Raw genomic sequence first — 18,964 nt, forward strand, 5'->3', positions numbered from 1 at the left:
CTGAATTTGTTGATTCTGCTGAAATCTGGATCTAGGAAGTCAGTTACTGGAAGATATAGTGTAATTCAAAAACCATATACTGTGCAGCTACCATATCACAAAGGACTGTGCTACCTGTTATAGGTGATGATGCAGGATGTATAAAGATGCAGAAGGCATGGTCTTCTTGGAGAGAGTAGTTATCAATTTGTCTTAATCCAAACAGGTTTGGGCAGGAGCCAGCAAACTACCGCTTAGGGTCCAAATCTTGCCTGCTGACTCCTTTTGTAAATAAAGTTTTATTGAAATACAGCCACACTTATTTATTCATGTATTGTCTTTTACACTCAACAATAGAGTTGAGTTGTTGCAACAGAAACTGTATGGCTCAAAAAAGTCCAATATATTTACTCTCTGGTCCTCTATAGAAAACACTTGCCAACTCTTTGTAGAGAAAGGGGAAATTGCCAATCTGGTCTTTATTCCTTTGCACATATATAAGACATTTCCTTTCCTTTATTTACCAACCAAATAAATACTGCTCGTGTTCTTTGGAGAATCACAATATTCATCCATTCATTCAACAAATATTTATTGTTAGCTATGTTCAAGGAACTTACTAGATGCATGGGCCTCACATCATTAAACAAATAAACAAAGATCCCTGCCTTCTTGAAGCTTCCATTCTAAATGAAGAATATTCATGTTTGTTGTTATTGTTGTCTTTTAAAAATACAACATTCAACAAACATTTATTGCATTTCTACTGTACCCAGGCACTCTGCAAGGGCTAAAGAGAATGGTATAATAAGAAAAATCATTACCAATCCTTAGGAATCCAAAGCCTCCACACACACAACTTATGTGCAAAGGAGAAAGGGATAAATGCTGTTATGGAGACCTCAATAGACTGAAATGGGAGTTCAGAGAAAAAAGAAAGATACCCATAGTCTTTTGAAAAAAATGGTTTGTGATGACAAAGTACAGGAAAGGATTTGATCCCCTTCTCTTTGAAAAAGAGTGGCTATTAGCATTACAGTTGTACAACTCTGACTGTATTACTATTGACAGCCAAATAACTGTGGAATAGGAGAGCCATGTTGGCAACTAGCTTGCCTATATTGTTAATGTAGGAGGGCAGCGAGACATCCACTATGATCACACTTCTAGTGGAGGGAAGGGTTAGCAGGAAGTAACTCAGGTTCTTTTGCAATTCAGGCTAGAGCTATCTCCTGCAATTTGCTCTCATGGCAATCACCGGAACAAAAACTATCAGATTTCTAGAAACCCATCGAGATTTTCATCAAGAGCGACTCGCACAGTTGCTGAGAGCATAATGTAATATTGTACTAAGTTGACCAAGTAACTGGACCAAGTCTGTACTAAAAGTTTATATTTAGAATTTAATTCAAAGCTGAATCTGACATTTTTTCTTTGTCTTTGTAGAGACATTTCATGGCCTTTTTTTCATCAGGCCTAACTGGGTTTCTGTCAGACAGTTTGCTTCCTTGCTGTCCAGCTGTTTCAGATAGAACAGAATGTTCAAAAGTCAGCCAATAGTATAGCACTGCTAATCTGAATTCACAGAGGAGCATGGTTTTATTCAAGAAATCCCCATTTGCTACCTTCATTTTTTGCTCTCTACACATACTAAATATATGGTTTTAATTAGCAGTGGGTTTTTTAGTAAAATCACAGAAGGCATGTATTGTTCCCATCCTTCCGCCTCCTGAAAGGAAATTCATGTTTTTCAATTTTTAGTGGAAAGGTCAGTATGTAACTTCTTTTTAAGGGAGCAGATGTTTTATAGGATAAGATGAGGTGGGTGAGGAAGTGTTGATGATGTCTTTCAGCACAGTGTATGAAAGCAGAGCTGGCTGAAGCCCTTTGTCATATTTGTTCGGTGTAAGTGTGCATATGGTATTCAGTACGGTTTTGCTCCTGGGAGACAGTTCTCTTTCCTTGGATCTCTTCCTGATTTGTTTATACTTTGCTTATAGCAATTAATTGCTCTTAGGTCAGCTATTTCTGTACATACTTTAAATCTTTTACAATAGTAGCTTCTAACGCATGCTATGCGTTAACTCTTGACGCAAATCAAGATTGTAGGTGATTTTTATTTAATGACTATTAAAATATATCACTAGTGTATTTTTTAGGTAATTTTATAAAAATTTCTTGGTAATAATAGTGCCAACTATGGGGGAATTTGATGGAGAGTTAACAACATCATGCCTTGATGATCTCATTTATAACCGTTTCTGTTCATGCTTCTCCAAGAAATCATATATAAACTGCTGTGCAAATATAGCTCTGTGCTTCCCCCAATCTTAACCAGTTTGCCATTCCTTAAGCCCCTCTTATAGAGAGATTTAAGGTTCAAGGCTAATTAATCTGTAAATGAACATAAAAGAAAATAGTAAATATCACTATAGTTGAATACTGAAATTTTGGAAATGCTGTTCTACTAGATTGTAGGATTTTTGAGGGCAGATACTGTCTGCCTCATCTTTGACTCCAGAATACACAGCAAACACATACATGTTAAACTGTGAATAAACATTTTTTTTCTAGCTTCAGCCTTTCTAGAATTCTAACAGAAATTTAATTTCACACATATGAAACCTGGCAGGAAATCAAATCATGCTGAAGTCCGAAGAGATTTTCATTCTTTTGAAGTGATCAAGGCTAACTTGCCAGCTATAATATTTAACTAGTTGATTTCATTTTGCTCTTTTAGAAGTTAAACAAAAGGTTGCCAAAAGGATTGGGATTTTTCTTTATTGTAAAATCTGAAAATAGCAATGTATCAAAAGTGTTTATTTAGGACTCAATATGGATACTTAGATGAGCACATTAATTTTTAAACCTGCTTGAGCCCCACTCTACCAAACTAGTTCCCTTAACAAGCTTTCAGCCATCCCAGTGATTTACTCAACAGCAACAGAAAGGAACGAATGTGAAGAAATTCATATATAAAGATTCCATTTTGAATAATCTCAAATTCAGTATTCTAGATACTAAAACCATAAAGAATACCAAGTAAATGGCTTGGAAGTTTTTATTAAACGTGTTTGAATAACGTTCATGCAAATAATCATTGTTTTCTTTAAAATAGTCACTTTAAGAGAATGAATACTAATCCAATGATGCACCATCGTTAAAACATCTTTGCATCTTTGCCTGCACATTCTTTTGAGTGTCACTGTTTATGGCAAATTTGTATCCACTGTGAGTAGATTAGATTTGGCCTCTGAAAATGGACTAAAGTAACGCAGAGCCAAATCTGAAGTAGGTTAAAAAACAATAGCAACACTGAATAGATCCTTTTCATTAGTGAGTGGTTGGGAATATTAAATTTTATGCAATAAAGTATCAACTAGACAAGGGTAAATTTGTCAGATGCTCTAATCTAGCACAGTGTAGTCATAAGTCTGTTCACCTGTGGATGAGCGTGGCTTTGAGTTGATAGTACTGTGCTGTGCAAGGGAATTCCTGTGGTAAGGATCGTGTGCATGGTTAGAAGTGCTGGCTGTTTAGTGATTCTGTTCAGATAGGCTGGAATCATAGTGTTAGTACCAAGATGACTTAGCAATGATCTGGCCCAGCACCCTCATATTTTACATGCAGAATATGTGAGTAGCAGTCTCCTATGTTCCAACTTCCACCATGGGCAAACTTTTATTTCTGTACTTTGGGCAAGAAATGACCCTATGTGTCTATTTTTTTAGTTCCTTAATGCAAATAGCACTGTGTGGTATTTTAAAGTGTGGACTATTGGGATGGGTGAATGAATAGATAGAGACAATGACAGCCTCACCCTCATGGGGTTTAACAGCTAAAATAGGAGCCATGCAGACTGAGATGTGGAGGACAGGCTTTACATAATCTGTCTGCCCAGGCTTACCTTTCAAACAGGAATAAAACCTACTGAGAAGGAGGTTAAGCATTTTTAAGCACCCATGGAGGATTGGGAATAAAGAATGGTGTCGAGGTGGAGGGATAGTGCATTGTTAGTGTGGAGACAAGTTCAGGAAAACATTCCTGCCACAGGCTCAGAAACACATAAGTGTTTTTTCCTTCTCTCCAGGGGAAGGGTTGGATAAATTAAATTTAAAAAAAATTAAATGTATCATTTGTCTTATAAACTTTGAACTTATAATATTCCTGAGAGAAAAATACTTGGTGGGCGTCATTAAATATTAATCATTACAGATCAGTTTAGCAAAGACATTTTAGTCAGGTTGGAACAGCTTTTAAGAAACCAATTACAATGTGGGTTATGAAATAGAAGTGGAAGAAACCCAGGGAAAATATTAGAAAATGCAAGTCCCTGCACCCAGTGGAATTTTTACAGGGAATTCTGGCTAACTAACTTGTTGAGGCTTAAGACAGCAATAAAAATAAGTCCTTGTGCTAAGGATATAAGAATTGGTAAAAAGCAAAAGCTAAGATTGCTAAAACTGCAAAAACATATTTTTTTAACAAATACTTTCTTTTTCTTATTTAAGTATTTGATTAAAGAGTAGGTAGGAATTACAAAAAAATCATCTTATGATCACCTTATAAAATTTACTTATATAGAAATTCCACAAATTAGTCATTAGTATATAATTGGAGGACATGAGGTATTTTTTTCATCTTCTAGTATGTTGATTATTGAAAGAATTATGAAATATTTTTCTTTCAGGGTGTTCTTTTAGGTTTCATTTCTTTAGTTGTATTTCATGGTAATATGGGTGATTCCGGCAGTCTTTAAAGACTTATAAAATATTGGACCTTAAAGATGCTAGCATGTCAGTGGTAAGCTTCCTCATTTTTTGCATGTGAAAAAAAAATGTAGGTGGTTGAATAAGTCAACAATTTTAAAGGGAAGGGACAACTGTTCTAAATTTTGAGTGCTTATTAACAGAGTGCCAAAATATATGAAGCAAAAACTGATAGAACTCTAAGAAAAAATAAACAAATTCATAATTATAGCTGGATATTTCAATATTCTTCTTTTATTCATTGATAAAATGGTAGACAGGAAATCAGTAAAGACTATAGAAGACTTGAACAACACTATCAGCCAACAGACCTAACTGACATTTAAAGAATACTCCACCCAGCAACAGCTGACTACACATACTCAAGTGCACATCAGGCATTCTCCAAAACAGACTATGTTCTGGGCGATAAAACAAGTCTCAATAAATTGAAGATGATTGAAATTATACAAAGTCTGTTGTCTAACCACAATGGAATGAAACTAAAAATCAATAACAGAAAGATATTTGGAAAATCTTAAAATATTTAGAAACTAAATAACATATTTCTAAATAACCCATGGCAGAACTCACAAGAAAAATTAGAAAAAATTTAGCTATATGAAAATACAAGTATAGTTTATTAAAATTTGTGAGAGTCTGATAAACAGTACTCAGAGGGAAATTTATCACATTAGTAAATGTGTATATTATAAAAGATATAAAAGAAGAAAAGTCTCAAATAGAATCTAAGTTTCCACCTTAAGAAGTTAGAAAAGGAAGACAAATCAAACATAAATTAAATAAAAGGAAGAAAATAATAAAAAGCAGAGATCAATGAAATTATAAAAACAGGGAAAGAAATGAAATAAAACCCAGGATTTTTGACAAAAGCAATAAAATTTAAAAACCTCTATCCAGATTGATTAGGAAAAAATGAGAGAAGATAAAGTTTTCAATGTTAGAGATGAAAGGATATTATTAGAATTTCTATAGGCATTAAAAGAATACTTAGGAAATACATAGGAACAAATCTGCAAATAAATTTGATAATTTACACTAAATTGATATAAATAAACAGCCAGAAATATGTCAACCAGTAATTCTACTCCCAGAACTCTATGCTAAGTTAATACATTTAAAATGTGGACAAAGCTTTATGTACCAATATGCTTATCAAATGGTTTTTTATAATAGAAGGAAGCTGAAATCAACCTTAAATTTCCAATAATAGATTAGTAAAATAAACAATGATTAACCCCAATGATAGTGATGACAGAGAAAATTCCCAAATATAATATTAAATGAAAAAGTAGAGAAAAAAATTGTCAACAAAAGGTGATCTCAGTTATAAAATATTTATAAATGAGAACTGGGAAAATTTACCCTTACATTAGGCTACTAGGTTTATTTTTAACTTGCTGGGTTATTTATTTTCTTCATTTTTTTCTGTATTTTCCAAGTGTTCTAAATATGAAATATCAGTGTCCTATTTTAACTGTCATATGCCACAAAAATGGTTGTATAATTTAAAAACTAGAAAGTATTCTATTTCTGTGAACAGAAAAGAGAGAACCTGTGCTTTGAATCCAGTTGATTTTGCTTTAGAAATTTAAGTCCAGGCCTTTTGGGAAGAATGCGCAGGGATTGAAATCTTTGTGTGCCTCATCCTTCCTCTGGTAGGCGCACTGTGAGCCTGTCTTTGCGCTGTTTCATTCAGCCCCAATCTGCTTCTCCACTTCATTCCTCTCACTGTCTTTTTTAGTCCAGGTGTCTGTGTTTCCTTAAGTTTTCCTTTTTCTTATTGGCTCACAGTCATTTAAGCATATTTTACCAGGAAACCATTTCTTATGCTTTTCTCTCTCATGCCTCATATAAACTCTATGACTGACTGGAGATTTCTAGCATTGGTTGAGAACTAACTCTCTTTTCCGTTTGTGCATCTTCCAGATCCTCCCAGGCCTTGAGTACCTCACATCCGACTGTAAGAGCCAGGTCCATTGCCCAGTCCCTAGCCGCCCACTGTCAGCTCATTCTACAGTAGCTGTTGAAATATATTTGGGACACAATATATGTCCTTTCCTTTCCAAAAATCCTGTAGTGAATGACTTCCAGTTTCTTATAAAATCCCTATAACTAGTCAGAATTATAAATCATTTAGTTGAAAACCTACTGGCCTGCATCTTAAATAGACCTGAACTCCCTTTTGGTACATAAAGGCTATAATGTACTTGAACCATCTGAGGATTATGTCCATTGTTTTAGCTCTGAGTAAATGTATATGAACATGTTCTTTATGGCCTTTCATTTTCATTTGTGTAACACATATGTGACAAAGACATAAAATATACTAATTCATCGGGTTGTCATGTTACATGAGGTACTGCTGTTTGTGGTGGCTATGTTTTGAGGATTCTCTTTGGGGCCTCTAATCCTCAGTTGTCTCATCTAGAATTTTTGGCAACATCTTTGATCCCTTCCTCTCCTTTGACCCCACAGTTATCCTCAGTTACAGTCTTGTTGCTGGTTTTCTCAGATCAAAACGTGTGCCATTCTAATTTGTTCTTCATAAAGAGACCAGAGTAATCTGTGAAATGCCATTCCTCTCCTGAAAACCCTGGACTGACTTTCTGATTTATTTAAGAAAAACCTCCCAAATCCGAACCCCACCTCTTGATCTCATTGCATCCACTTTGTTCAGCTTCTGTGTTCGTAAGCCATTGGGCCTTCCTTCAATTCTTCAGACACAACAAACTCTCACCTCAGCATCTTCACACGTGTCTGGCACATCATTCCCTGACCTCTATCTTCTGCTTCCCTTACCTCCAACTCTCCCATCACCCACCCGTAAGTTTTCACCTGGCTGATTTATTGATTTGTACTCAGCATTCAAATATTGCTTTAAATATCACTGCTCAGAGGAGCTTTCAAATGTAAATTTATATAGTTCTTATTATTATTTCCTATTCTTCTTATAATGCTTACAGTTTTTCATTTTATTGTTATTTATTTAGTTTATTTGTTTAATGCCTTTTTCTTCTGCAAGCTGATAAATTGCATGACCACATACCTCATTTTGTTCCTTATTTGAGCAGCACATAGTAGGTGTTCATTATTGTTGAATGAATGAATGAGTGAAATAAAGAAAAAAATGAATTGTATAAATAATAAAAAAATTCAAGAGAACAAAGTTGCAACTTTACTATCAGAGAAAAGTATGAAAGCATCTATTTTAAATCTATTAGTAAAATTATTTGAGTTATCATTCCCATTTTTAGTGAAGGCTTGGGGGAAGGATACATTTATATATTCCATGAGAGAGGGACCTCTTCTGTGTTCATTTTTGTTTAGGTATTAAATATTTATTGAATGCGTAAGAGGTTTAATATGGTCATTATGGAAAGGAGTCTAGCTCAATGTATTTAAAGTATCAAATTGTTTTTATTGACTCTGATTTCCACCTAAGAATTTGTCATAAGGAATATCACAAATATGGAAAAGGTCATATATTTAAAGATGTTTCTCACCGTGTTATTTATAGGAGGAAAATTTGGAGGCCACCTAAATGCCCAGTAAAGTATGCTGTGCTAGCTAAGTATAGTGTATCCACTAGATAGTATCCGAGTAACCTACATGCTAAAGGTTAGGATAATAGAATGACTTCAGAAATGTTTACAGTATGAAGGTAAATAAATGATCACAGTTTTATAATAATGTTTACAAATCCTACCCACAGGAAAAAAAGACTGGAAAGAAATATGTCATGCTGTGAATGGCTCAGGTCATTTCTCTCTCTCTTTCTCTCTCTCTCTCTCTCTCTCTCTCTCTCTCTCTCTCTCTCTCTCTCTGTACATGCACAGGTTTTATTTTTTTACAATAGTTATAATTATATGTATAACGTAGCTTGTATATTGAGGTTCAGTTTCACATTTAGAACATTTGAATGAATCCCTCATCTTGTATTTTGTAACCAGTGACCTGAAACTCTGTGCTGTCTTTTCTAGGATGACCGAACCTTCGCCGAAAGTGCCAATGCACATGGGCTAGATCACTCATCTTCTTGGCAGGACCACAGTCACTTCCTGTCTGCTCCACGGTTCTCACACTCGGCTTGTAAGTAATGAAGTCCTGTACTGCTTTTTTAAATTGGATTTAAGGAAATGCAACTCAAGGGAAGATTAAAATGTAAGGCCAATCCATGATAGTAATATTCATGTTATGTGTTTGAAAAATTTTCATTAGGAATCATGCAAAAAATGCTCCTCGAGTACTCTTATTACCCAATTTACTACAGATATATATGGGATCCCTCTTTTGTAGACCTTACCCTCATCAGAAAAACTTAATTAAGCAAATTTTGTGTATGTGGAGATTATTGGTAACTGTGGATGAATGGGTAAAGGAAGTTAGAGGGTATCACAATACAATCCAAATCATCAAAGAGTGGAAAATCTTTGCATAGAACTACTCAGAAATACGTAATCTTTTGCAAAGAAAAAGGTTCTTAATGTGATTACAGGCTAGATTTCATTCTGTGAATTCACTGTAAATATTGATAGTACATCATCCACACCAAGAAGGTATAGGGTCTCTTGACCCAGGATACCATCACCTACCACCCACCCGTCCCCGTCTTCAAGTTTCAGCTTATATGTAATGTCCTTAAAGGAGCCTTCAGAAGTTATAGTTTTAAATATGATTTTTGTTATGAGTGTCCACAATGCATTCCAAGTTTTCGTTAAAACCCTTCTCAGAATAATTATGAAGCTATTTCTTGTTTGAGTTGACTTATTATTTATTTATATATTTCTCTGCTCACTGAAGATTGAACGCATGATCATGGGTACGATGTGTGTTCTGTTCATCACTGTTTCTTCGGCATCCTGCATAGTACTGGGCACATAGTGAATACTCAACTAATATTAAATAAATGAGTGTAGGAATTGTTTTTTTAAATCTACTTTTATCCAAACCACTAGGACTCAAATGTTATTTAATGGTTTCTTATTTAAATAATCATTTAGCTTTTCAGTTTACCATGGGCATAGAGTGTGTGCATAAAATCTTGAAAACCCTCTTATTTAAAAAAAAAAAAAATTGAGGTTACTATAAAATAAAAATACCAAAATAAACCACAAGGAAATAGGTCAAATCCAAAAGTGATAATTCTCATTTTTGCTGATTTATATTTATGGATTCATTGAATAAATGTTTATTAGTTTCTGATAATGTTTTGGTTTTCATTATATCACGATTATTTTATTCCAAGAGCTAAGCATTTTCTCTTCCCTGTCTTAACCATTTACCAAGTGACTTTATATACCTGTATAAACCCTCTGCTATTTTAATCTAGCAGCTACTCTTTAATATGGACTGTTATCTCAAGTTGGTTATAATACCTCAGGATCTGATATACAGAGGCCAGATTTCTTATTTTTCATATTAAGAAATGGAAAAATTCCCTTAGGACTGTGTGATGTATATGGACATGGAGGGTGGGCAAAGCACCATCAAATATTCTATCCCGTCCATCAAGGCATTCACATGCCTGGCCTGGAGATAAACAGCACCATGACCGGAGCCCAAGTCATTGCCCACGGTTGTTTAATTCTGCCTTTGTGAACTTCATAAGGTGCCCACAAAGGCACCTAGAAGGAAGTGGTTAGAAGAGGGAAGAAAGCGTCATGACTTTTAGCATTTTGTTTAATATTATGACAGGCAGTGAGAGAAACTATGTTTACCTTTCTACTCAGTAGCATTTCATGGCCAGCTGTGGTCATTTCTCGATAAGATATATTATACTCCTCATAGGTAGCCATTCATTTCCATATAAATTATCTCACTTACATGGATATACAGTTAAATAAAGTAGGAAGAAAAGATCACTGAGAACATAATTAGTGTTAAAAAATTGTATTATTGCCTATGCTGTAAATCTGACTGAAAACTTACCTTCAAAAGTAAACCTGTTGTCCTGGTCATTGTAGTTCAGTTTGTTGGGCATCATCCTGTGCACCAAAAGGCTGCCAGTTCAGTTCTCCTTCAGGGCACATGCCTGGGTTTTCAGTATGATCCCGAGTTGGGGGCATGCAGGAGGCAGCCAAGAGATGTTTCTCTCTCCCTCTCCCTCTCCCTCTCCCTCTCCTTCTTCTTCTCTTTCTAAAAGGCAATAAGAAATCTTTTGAAAAATGTAAGTAAACTTCTTTATTGATTTATTTAATTGATAAATGATGTATTTTATTAAAACACTAGAGGCTGGATGCACAAAAATTCATGCAAGAGTGGGCCTTCCTTCCCCAGCTGCCAGCACTGGCTTCCCTCTGGCACCCTGACGGAGTTGGCTTCCCTTGGGCTGCCCCCTGCTGGCACCCAGACTGGCTGGCTTTCCTCTGCCCCACCTTCATCAGGAAAGATGTCTGAATGAAGTCCATAAAACATCTGGTCTAATTAGCATATTACCCTTTTATTATTATAGATAGCCTTAGGTTTTACCATATTTTCGGGCGTATAAGACGACCCCCTAATTTTACAGTTAAAACATAGGTTTAGGCCTATATTCACTGTATAAGACTACTCCCCACTTCCGAGGCAACACCAGTTCCTTTTTTAATAGACCGCCTCTCTGACTCTGGCCAATCTGAGCAGGCTTTTTACTAGAACACAGTGTACATGTTCTGTACCCGAAGCTACACTGTGTTCTAGTAAAAAGATTGGCCGGAGTCAGAGAGGCGGTCTATTAAAAAAAGAACTGGTGTTGCCTCGGAAGTGGGGGGTAGTCTTATACAGCGAATATAGGCCTAAACCATGTTTTAACTGTAAAATTAGGGGGTCGTCTTATACGCTGGAAAATACAGTACTCTCATCTTCGACAAATTTATTTTATGATTTTTCTCACATATTTATCAAAATATTTTGAAGGATACTTTAGAAAATTTATTCATAAGCACCTTATTGTTAAACATTTTATGTTATTGAATTAAACTTAATACTAAAAATCACATTTATTTTATTTGATTTTCTAGTGAACCTTGAAGTTTCTGTTTTTTCATAATATGGTATCTTAGAAGTAGATTAAGATCACCCTGAATACTTCATTTTTGTAGCACAAACAATTTCATCTTATTCATAAAAATTGTTTTGTAATTTTTCTTTAACCTCCATTTAAATTTCTAAAATTACAAAAGAGAGATATCAACACCAACAAAGAGAAAAACAGCACCTACTGTAAATTCATAATCCAGGGAATAAAGGTGTCTTTAAAAACATTAATGCCCTCAGATATGAGAGGAAATATTATCTCCATTAAAAACAAGAGCAAGATGCAAAGAAAAAGGAACACAGGATAAAAGGTCTCAGAAATTTAAAATATGTTAAATTAGAAAGGTGAAAAATGAAGTTGAGAAAATCTCAAAGAGTAGAAGGAAAAAAATATGGCACAATAAGAAAGAAAAGATAAGATATTTAGAAATTCAGTTCAAGAGGAAGGATATTGATTAGCGAGAGTGTTGGGATGAGAGAACAAGGAAAACAGAAGAAAGGCCAGAAGTGGGTGGGTTAAAAAGGCCCGCCCGCAAGTACCTGGTACACTGATGTCATTCTGAGACTCCTCTCACCCTCTTTCAATGTTGATGCTCATTGGCCTCAGATCCCAGGCCTTTCTCTGCTCAATGCAGAAAGGGAGGTGAATGTTTTGCTTTTGTATTTATGAAAATGGATTTCTTCCCCCTCATTCTGGCAAAACTTTGGCTGGCTATAAAATTTTATGTTGAAAACTACTTCTGAAGTCACGGCACAATTATCTTCCAAAATCTAGTGTTGCTGTTGAAAACTTGATGTCTTTACTGTTTTGACTCCTTCTCCTTGGAAATAATCTTCTCCATCACCACTAATTCTCCATGCAACCCTGGGAACTTTTAGGACCTTTAACCCCACCAGGTTTCATGATGATAAGCATCCCTGTGGGTCTTGTCTTATTACCTTTACAAGATACTTGCTGGGTGAGCCCTTTTAATCTGGACACTCATGTTCTTCAGTTCTCTCATACCAAAGGAAGAAAAGAAAAAGTCCATTAGGAAAATCTTTAGGAAATAAAAGAATTGATACATTATTTGCTTCACTTGATCACCTTAGAAAAAACTACTCATAGAAATATGGCAAATCTAATTGAGTTATTAGAAACTCGGGTGGTCATAGAGCAAGAGCAAATAAGAAACAAAAATAAAAACATGGGTCAGTTAATAATTCCAGGGGGAAAAGAATGAGCAAGAAAAGAAACATTTACATAGCATACCTATTAGGTTGTGTGAGCCATATTTATATAGTCATAGTCTAATATAAATACTCACTATTGACATAACTCGAAGTTCAGATGTAACTATATAGGGAGGATGGGATGAAGAGAAGTGGATGGGTGTGGATAAGTCTAAAAATGATAAATAAAATAGCAATATAAGCTTCTTTCATTTACAAGAATTGAAGTAAATACGGAAAATAAAGCTAAAAGAGTTGATTGTGGTTGACCCTGGGGAGCAGGATTGTGGGATTGGAGGGATGGGGCAAGAGACTGCCATCTTTGTATGTAGCCCTTTGGTGCTCTTTGATATGTGTATGTGCGCTTGGGCTAAAAAGGAATCTTACACTAGCAAGTGTTTGATTACCTTCTGAATGAACCATGAAGGTTGGAGTTTAGAGATGTAGAGACCAGTGTAGGGACATTAGGAGTAAATAACAGTAGGGGCTGAGATGGACAGGAGTTTATGAGCCCACAGCACAGGCTCCTTCCTCCTCGAGTTGGGATTTGTACTGGATGAGGCCCTTCTGCCTGGGCTGTAGATGCTAAGGAATTCATTCTGCTGACTTAGGTGCCCTGTCAAACTGTGACCAAACTACAGCAAAGAATCACTGACCATGGAAAAAACAAAGGAAATGGGAAAATACTGCATAATTTGTGGTCTCTGAAATGATCCAGCATTAATGAAAGTTTGTTTTCAGTAGTAATTTATGTCAGCTTTGTATAGTTCAGGTCAATTCAAGAAAAGGTAGATTCCTTCTGCCAGGAAGAAGGGGAGAAATGTATAAATTGTAAGTTTATATTACCATTAGAAATGGGAACACAGAAATCCATTCTTTAGAGGCATGATTACGACCAAATTTATCCTGGCTGGCTGGAAGTTATGGCTGAGATTCAGGACACTCTTTTAGAAGACTTGGATTCCATTACCTTCAGCTGTAGACAGTGGGGGCTTAGTAAGTAAGAGAGACTCATAATGCCAGCTTTTGAAACTGTCATTTTTACTTTTTATAAGTAGCGACTGACCACTAGTCTCCATGTATAGCTCCTTTTAGGCTAAAGGGACACACTCCAGGACTGGCCGCCGGGACCAGACCAGATGTGAGTGAGGCTGGTGTCATAGTGATGATTTCTCGAGTCTCCAGTCCTTTGAGACTAAATGCTTGATATTTGTGGAGTTGGTATCTCTAAACTAAGTTTTAAAAATATATGGGGATTGCAAATTTTCTTGTAATTCTAAAACGGTTTGAGGGGGAAAAAATGTTATCTGAGGATTATTATAGGTGTTGGAAATGAATCATGCATATTAATTTAACTTGATAGTCTTAGAAAAGCAAATCAGTGAAAGTTGCTAAAAAGGACCATATTTTACTTCCTTACCTCAGCTTACTTGCTATAAAGAGGAAAGAAAAGTTAAGTATTCTCACTTTACCTTAGAACGTGCCTGTAGTGGGAATAAGTCCCTCGGGTGAAACAATTTCTCCGCAACCAGAATAGCACACACTTTTCACTTCTATGCTGAGTGTCAGGATCCCCTCACCTAACTCTGAATAGAAACTTCCTATGTGATCCTCCACTTTGCACACAAAATGCTAAGGATTTATGGCTGTAAAAATATTGCAGTACTGATGAGGTAGAGAAATGTTTTTTGCTTTTGAAAGGATTTTTTATTTTATTTTATGAAAGCACTAGCCTTTCTGTTTCTCTATTTTTATAGGTTCATTTTACATGATAAGGAGTGTGTGTGTGTGTGTGTGTGTGTGTGTGTGTGTATGTGTGTCTATCTTTTCACTGACCATTTAGGTACCAAATATTTTCTGATTATTGTAATTTGACAAGGTACACTCTAGATGCTTTCTAGAAAGCAACTGGAAAATCCCTAACTGGCTATCTCTTAAAAATTTCTTAAGTATATTCAGTTGTTCAAGCACCATTTGCTAAGAGGCTGTGCAGAAGGCTCTCTGGCTCTGGGGGATACAGTAGGTCACAAGACAGGAGAGGTCACCTCATTTCATAGAGGAACAGGTGGTAAACAAGGAAACCATTTGAAATGATTGTGGTTTGAAGGTGAAATGATGGAAGCTCCTGGAACAGGGCTGCTCCCTTAAATGAGTGATCAGGAGATGGTTTTCGGAGGAGGTTACAACTGAGCTGAAGCCTGGATGGTAAGAAGAAGCCACTGAGTTAAAATTGTGCGGAAAGTTTTCCTTCGATAGGGAGCAAAAAAAAGCAGAGAAGAAAGGGACATGGTCTTCTAGAGAGATGGAACACTGAGTGAGCAAGTGAGAGTCAGTGAGAAAGAGTAAGCGATAGAGAGAGAGAGAGAGAGAGAGAGAGAGAGAGAGAGAGAGAGAGAGAGAGAGAGAGAGAGAGAGAGAGAGAATGAGGTCTCTAGGGAGTTAAAGTCAGATGTTTGGATTTTATTTCAAGTTCACTGGGAGGCCATTGGTGGTGGTGGTGGTGCAAGCATGTAGTAGGGGTGATGCAGAAAAATGACCTACGCTGATTTACCTTTTAAATAATAACTCTGGCCCAGTTGGGTGGCGCATCATCCCATACACTAAAATGTCGCGGATTCAATCCCTGGTTGGAGCTTGTATGGGAGGTAATCTATCGACCTATCATTTCTCTCTTCCACCCCCCCCCCCCCCCGCCCTTCCTCTCCCTCTCCCTTTCCCTCTCCTTCTGTCTCCCCCAAACAATGAAAACATACCATCAGGTAAGGATTTTTTAAAGAAAGGTTGCTCTGGTTGTGGTGTAGAGAAAAGCACAAGATGAAAACAGGAAAAGAGGAAATGGTTGCTTGGGCTAGTGTAAAGTAGAAATAGTGTAAAGTAGAAGAACTTGGAGGCATAACCATCAGAACTCAGTCTTAAATGGGATGGTGCAGGAGGCAGGACAAAGGAAGTAAGGAACCAAGGTCTGAGAAACTAGGTGATTGGGTGTTTCATTTTTGAAGGTGGAGAAGAGAAGAGGATGGGCAGGCATCTGAGATTAGAAATCAGGCAGGAAGATTTCACATAGTTGGATATACCTGGCTGGAGCTCACAGGAGATGTTAGAGGTAGTAAAAAAACAACAGAATACCTTACATTCTAAATCTAGTCTCAATTTCCTTTCATGAAACAAAGAATATTCTGCATAAAGGAGACCCTTAAAATTTCTCTCTCCAAAATTCTGTGTACTTTACACCATTACATACTGGCCACACACAAATCTTCTACTCTCAGATACTTCATATCCCTCTCCCCCAAATTAAAGCACATGGATTTTTTTTTTTTTTGAAAATATAGTAAACTGACTAAAGTTATTCCTACATTGAGGGTCTGTTAGGCCATGTAAAATTGACAGAAAACTAGATGAAATATGATTATTTACAATTTTTGGTCCAGGAATTATATTCACTTAGGTTGATTTTTCTCTTTTCTTTTACCTTGCCAGCATTTACCAAAAGAACTTTTACTCCCGATTCAACTTCAACCAAGGAGGATGCCACAGGTTTACCAATGGATGGAACAAGGCCACAATCCAAAAAGCAGGAATACGAAAGCAAAAACAGCAAAATGTAATTAGTTGCTTTCCATGAGTGTTCTACAAACAATATCTTATCTACCCTTGTTTCAATTTGGCCCACATTCTCTAGCTGACATAGCTGAAGTCTGTACTCTTTAGATTGCCAAACACCGACTACTATGACAACACAGTTGGTCCTTGTGAATGATATACGTTAAACCACTCCAAACACTGTCAGCTCGTGGATACTTACAACTAACTTACAACTTATACCAGCAGAAAAAGTGATATTTTTCACTTTGCATTTTCTTTTTCAGGTGCCGCCAGTCTCATTTTTCCAACCAAAATTTGATTTTTTAATTGAGGTCTTTCAACAATGACTAGCTAAAAAGGAGGAAAATGAGTTCCCCTGGAGGCAGAAGTTGCCAGCACTTCAGATTCAGGGAACATTTATATACAACTGATTTTTTAAAAACTGCTTTCTCCCTAAAAAATTATCATGTGTTATAACATGTCATGGAGATATGCAAACATAATAGTAGTTCACTTTATAAATGCTCAGGATTGTTAAATTCATCAACTCAGCAGTCTGTTGCTACATGTAGTACATTAACATTATTTCCAATTATCCCTATTACATAGCAATAAAGAATTTACAGTGCTATCTGAATTGCAGAGCCCTGTAAATAATTCAATGCACAATTTATTTATTTGTCTTTTTGTGGCCAAATATCCCTCTGCGATCACTTCAATTACATCCTGGACCATCATTGGTTTACTCTGACCAAAATCACAGTACCAAACACCTATGTCCATGAGATTTTCTCTGCAGGAGTTCTCATAAACTTGATACTATCTACTTTCAGCCTCTCAGTTTTTCCCACATGGAAGTTTTTAAGAACTTGTCTTCTTTACATGCTGATCTACCAGTGGAGAAAGATTTCTATTAAATGCTAAATAATGGTGAACATTGGGTCATGGTGGGAGAATCCTGCACAGATACAAGAACAATAAAGCAGTACCTTCCTAATGTGCATCACGTCTGTGTTTGTTAGATTTCCCATCTATACTAATAAAAGGGTAATATGCTAATTAGACCGGATAACTGGATATCTTCTGGATGTCATTCCTGATGTCCATCCTGACAAAGCCGGGGGTGTGGCTGGCCTAAAAACCACCCGTGGCCCCTCACCCAGGCCAGCTTCATCCCTCAGCAGGGACCCCCACCCTAACTGGAGGTGTGGTTAGCTTGCAAACCACCAGTGGCCCCTTGCCCAGGCTGGCCCCATTCCCATTGGGGATCTCCATCCCGATCCAGGGCCCCCTTCAGGGCAGGCCAGCCAGTCCCCACCCATCTACCAGGCCTCTATCCTATATAATAAAAGGGTAATATGCAAATTGACCCTAATGGCAGAATGACCTAGACCACTCACTATGAGGCACACTGACCACCTCTTGGTCCCTTTCCCCTGCTGGCAGGCTCCTATCGCCTGATGGCCACCCATGGCGGGGGCGAGGGCCGGTGACTGGACAGGAAGAGCTGACCTCTCGGTTCTTTCCCCCAGCCATCAGGCACCAATCATCCAATAGGAAAAAGGGAAACGGAGGTGGGTGGTGGCGGGGGGCGGGGCCAGCTGCGGAAGATGGCCTTGATTGCAGGCCAGACCTAGCGACCATACCAGGCCTCTAGTATTTCATAAAGATGCTATTTCCACTCAAGATATGTTTTCCTAATGGACCATATCGGAATGTGCAGAAGACATGAACATAAATGCTATGGTTACTACAAAAGATGAAGATGTTTCATATCCCTAAATTATATTATGCAATCTTCATAGCCTCCAAGAGTCCAGGCAAACATTTTATTACTTAGTCATTTTTTAAACTTTTTGCTGAGTTCCTCCTATAGTCCAGTTGTGCTAGGAAGGAAAACAGAAACATAAAAGCAGGTGTTCCTGTCCCCAAGTTTGAATGGCATTAGGAATTATGAGAAAAGGGGGTGATGTGTTCAGGCTAGCTGGAGAGATTCTGGATTGGACATTAGACAGGTTTGGTTTAGTTTTGTCTAATCTCAGGACATCAAACCGTTAATGTGCCGATGAGCACTGTGCGGTTTTAGTGGGAACAGCCCTTTATGAAGGAGCGGCTCTCAGTCCTGGAGTTTCACATAACCCACAGCAACTCTATAGTAATATTGGGGGTATTAAGAAATGATGTCAATATTTTCCTTGCTGTTTTGACCAATAACATAATATCTTAACTCCTTGGATCTGAAATTTATCTCCTTGGATCTGGAGAGAAAATTAACAGGTTTCATTTAAATCCTGAAGATTAAGGTTAGTTAAATAGCTTTATCCTGAATATATTAGTAAGAACTTTGTGCAGTCCAATGTGTTTAATAGGAACTGATTTAAACCATTATTGGCACATCTATG

At 36.9% G+C, this 18,964-nt stretch overlaps 1 protein-coding gene across 3 annotated transcripts in view; it reads left to right on the forward strand.

Moving 5' to 3' along the window:
- CEP128 (centrosomal protein 128) overlaps positions 1-17,559 on the forward strand; it is a 313,428-nt gene extending 295,869 nt beyond the window's left edge. For all 3 annotated transcript variants that reach the window (XM_084891426.1, XM_084891427.1, XM_084891428.1), the window contains 2 exons: positions 8,732-8,840; positions 16,458-17,559. In XM_084891426.1, coding sequence (XP_084747552.1) covers positions 8,732-8,840; positions 16,458-16,585 — 237 coding nt within the window. In that variant the 3' untranslated portion in view covers positions 16,586-17,559. The remainder of the gene's footprint in view (positions 1-8,731; positions 8,841-16,457) is intronic.
- Positions 17,560-18,964: the final 1,405 nt, after the last annotated feature.

Source organism: Pipistrellus hanaki, assembly GCF_964339955.1.
Source record: "Pipistrellus hanaki genome assembly, chromosome: 1".
Taxonomy (NCBI): domain Eukaryota; kingdom Metazoa; phylum Chordata; class Mammalia; order Chiroptera; family Vespertilionidae; genus Pipistrellus; species Pipistrellus hanaki.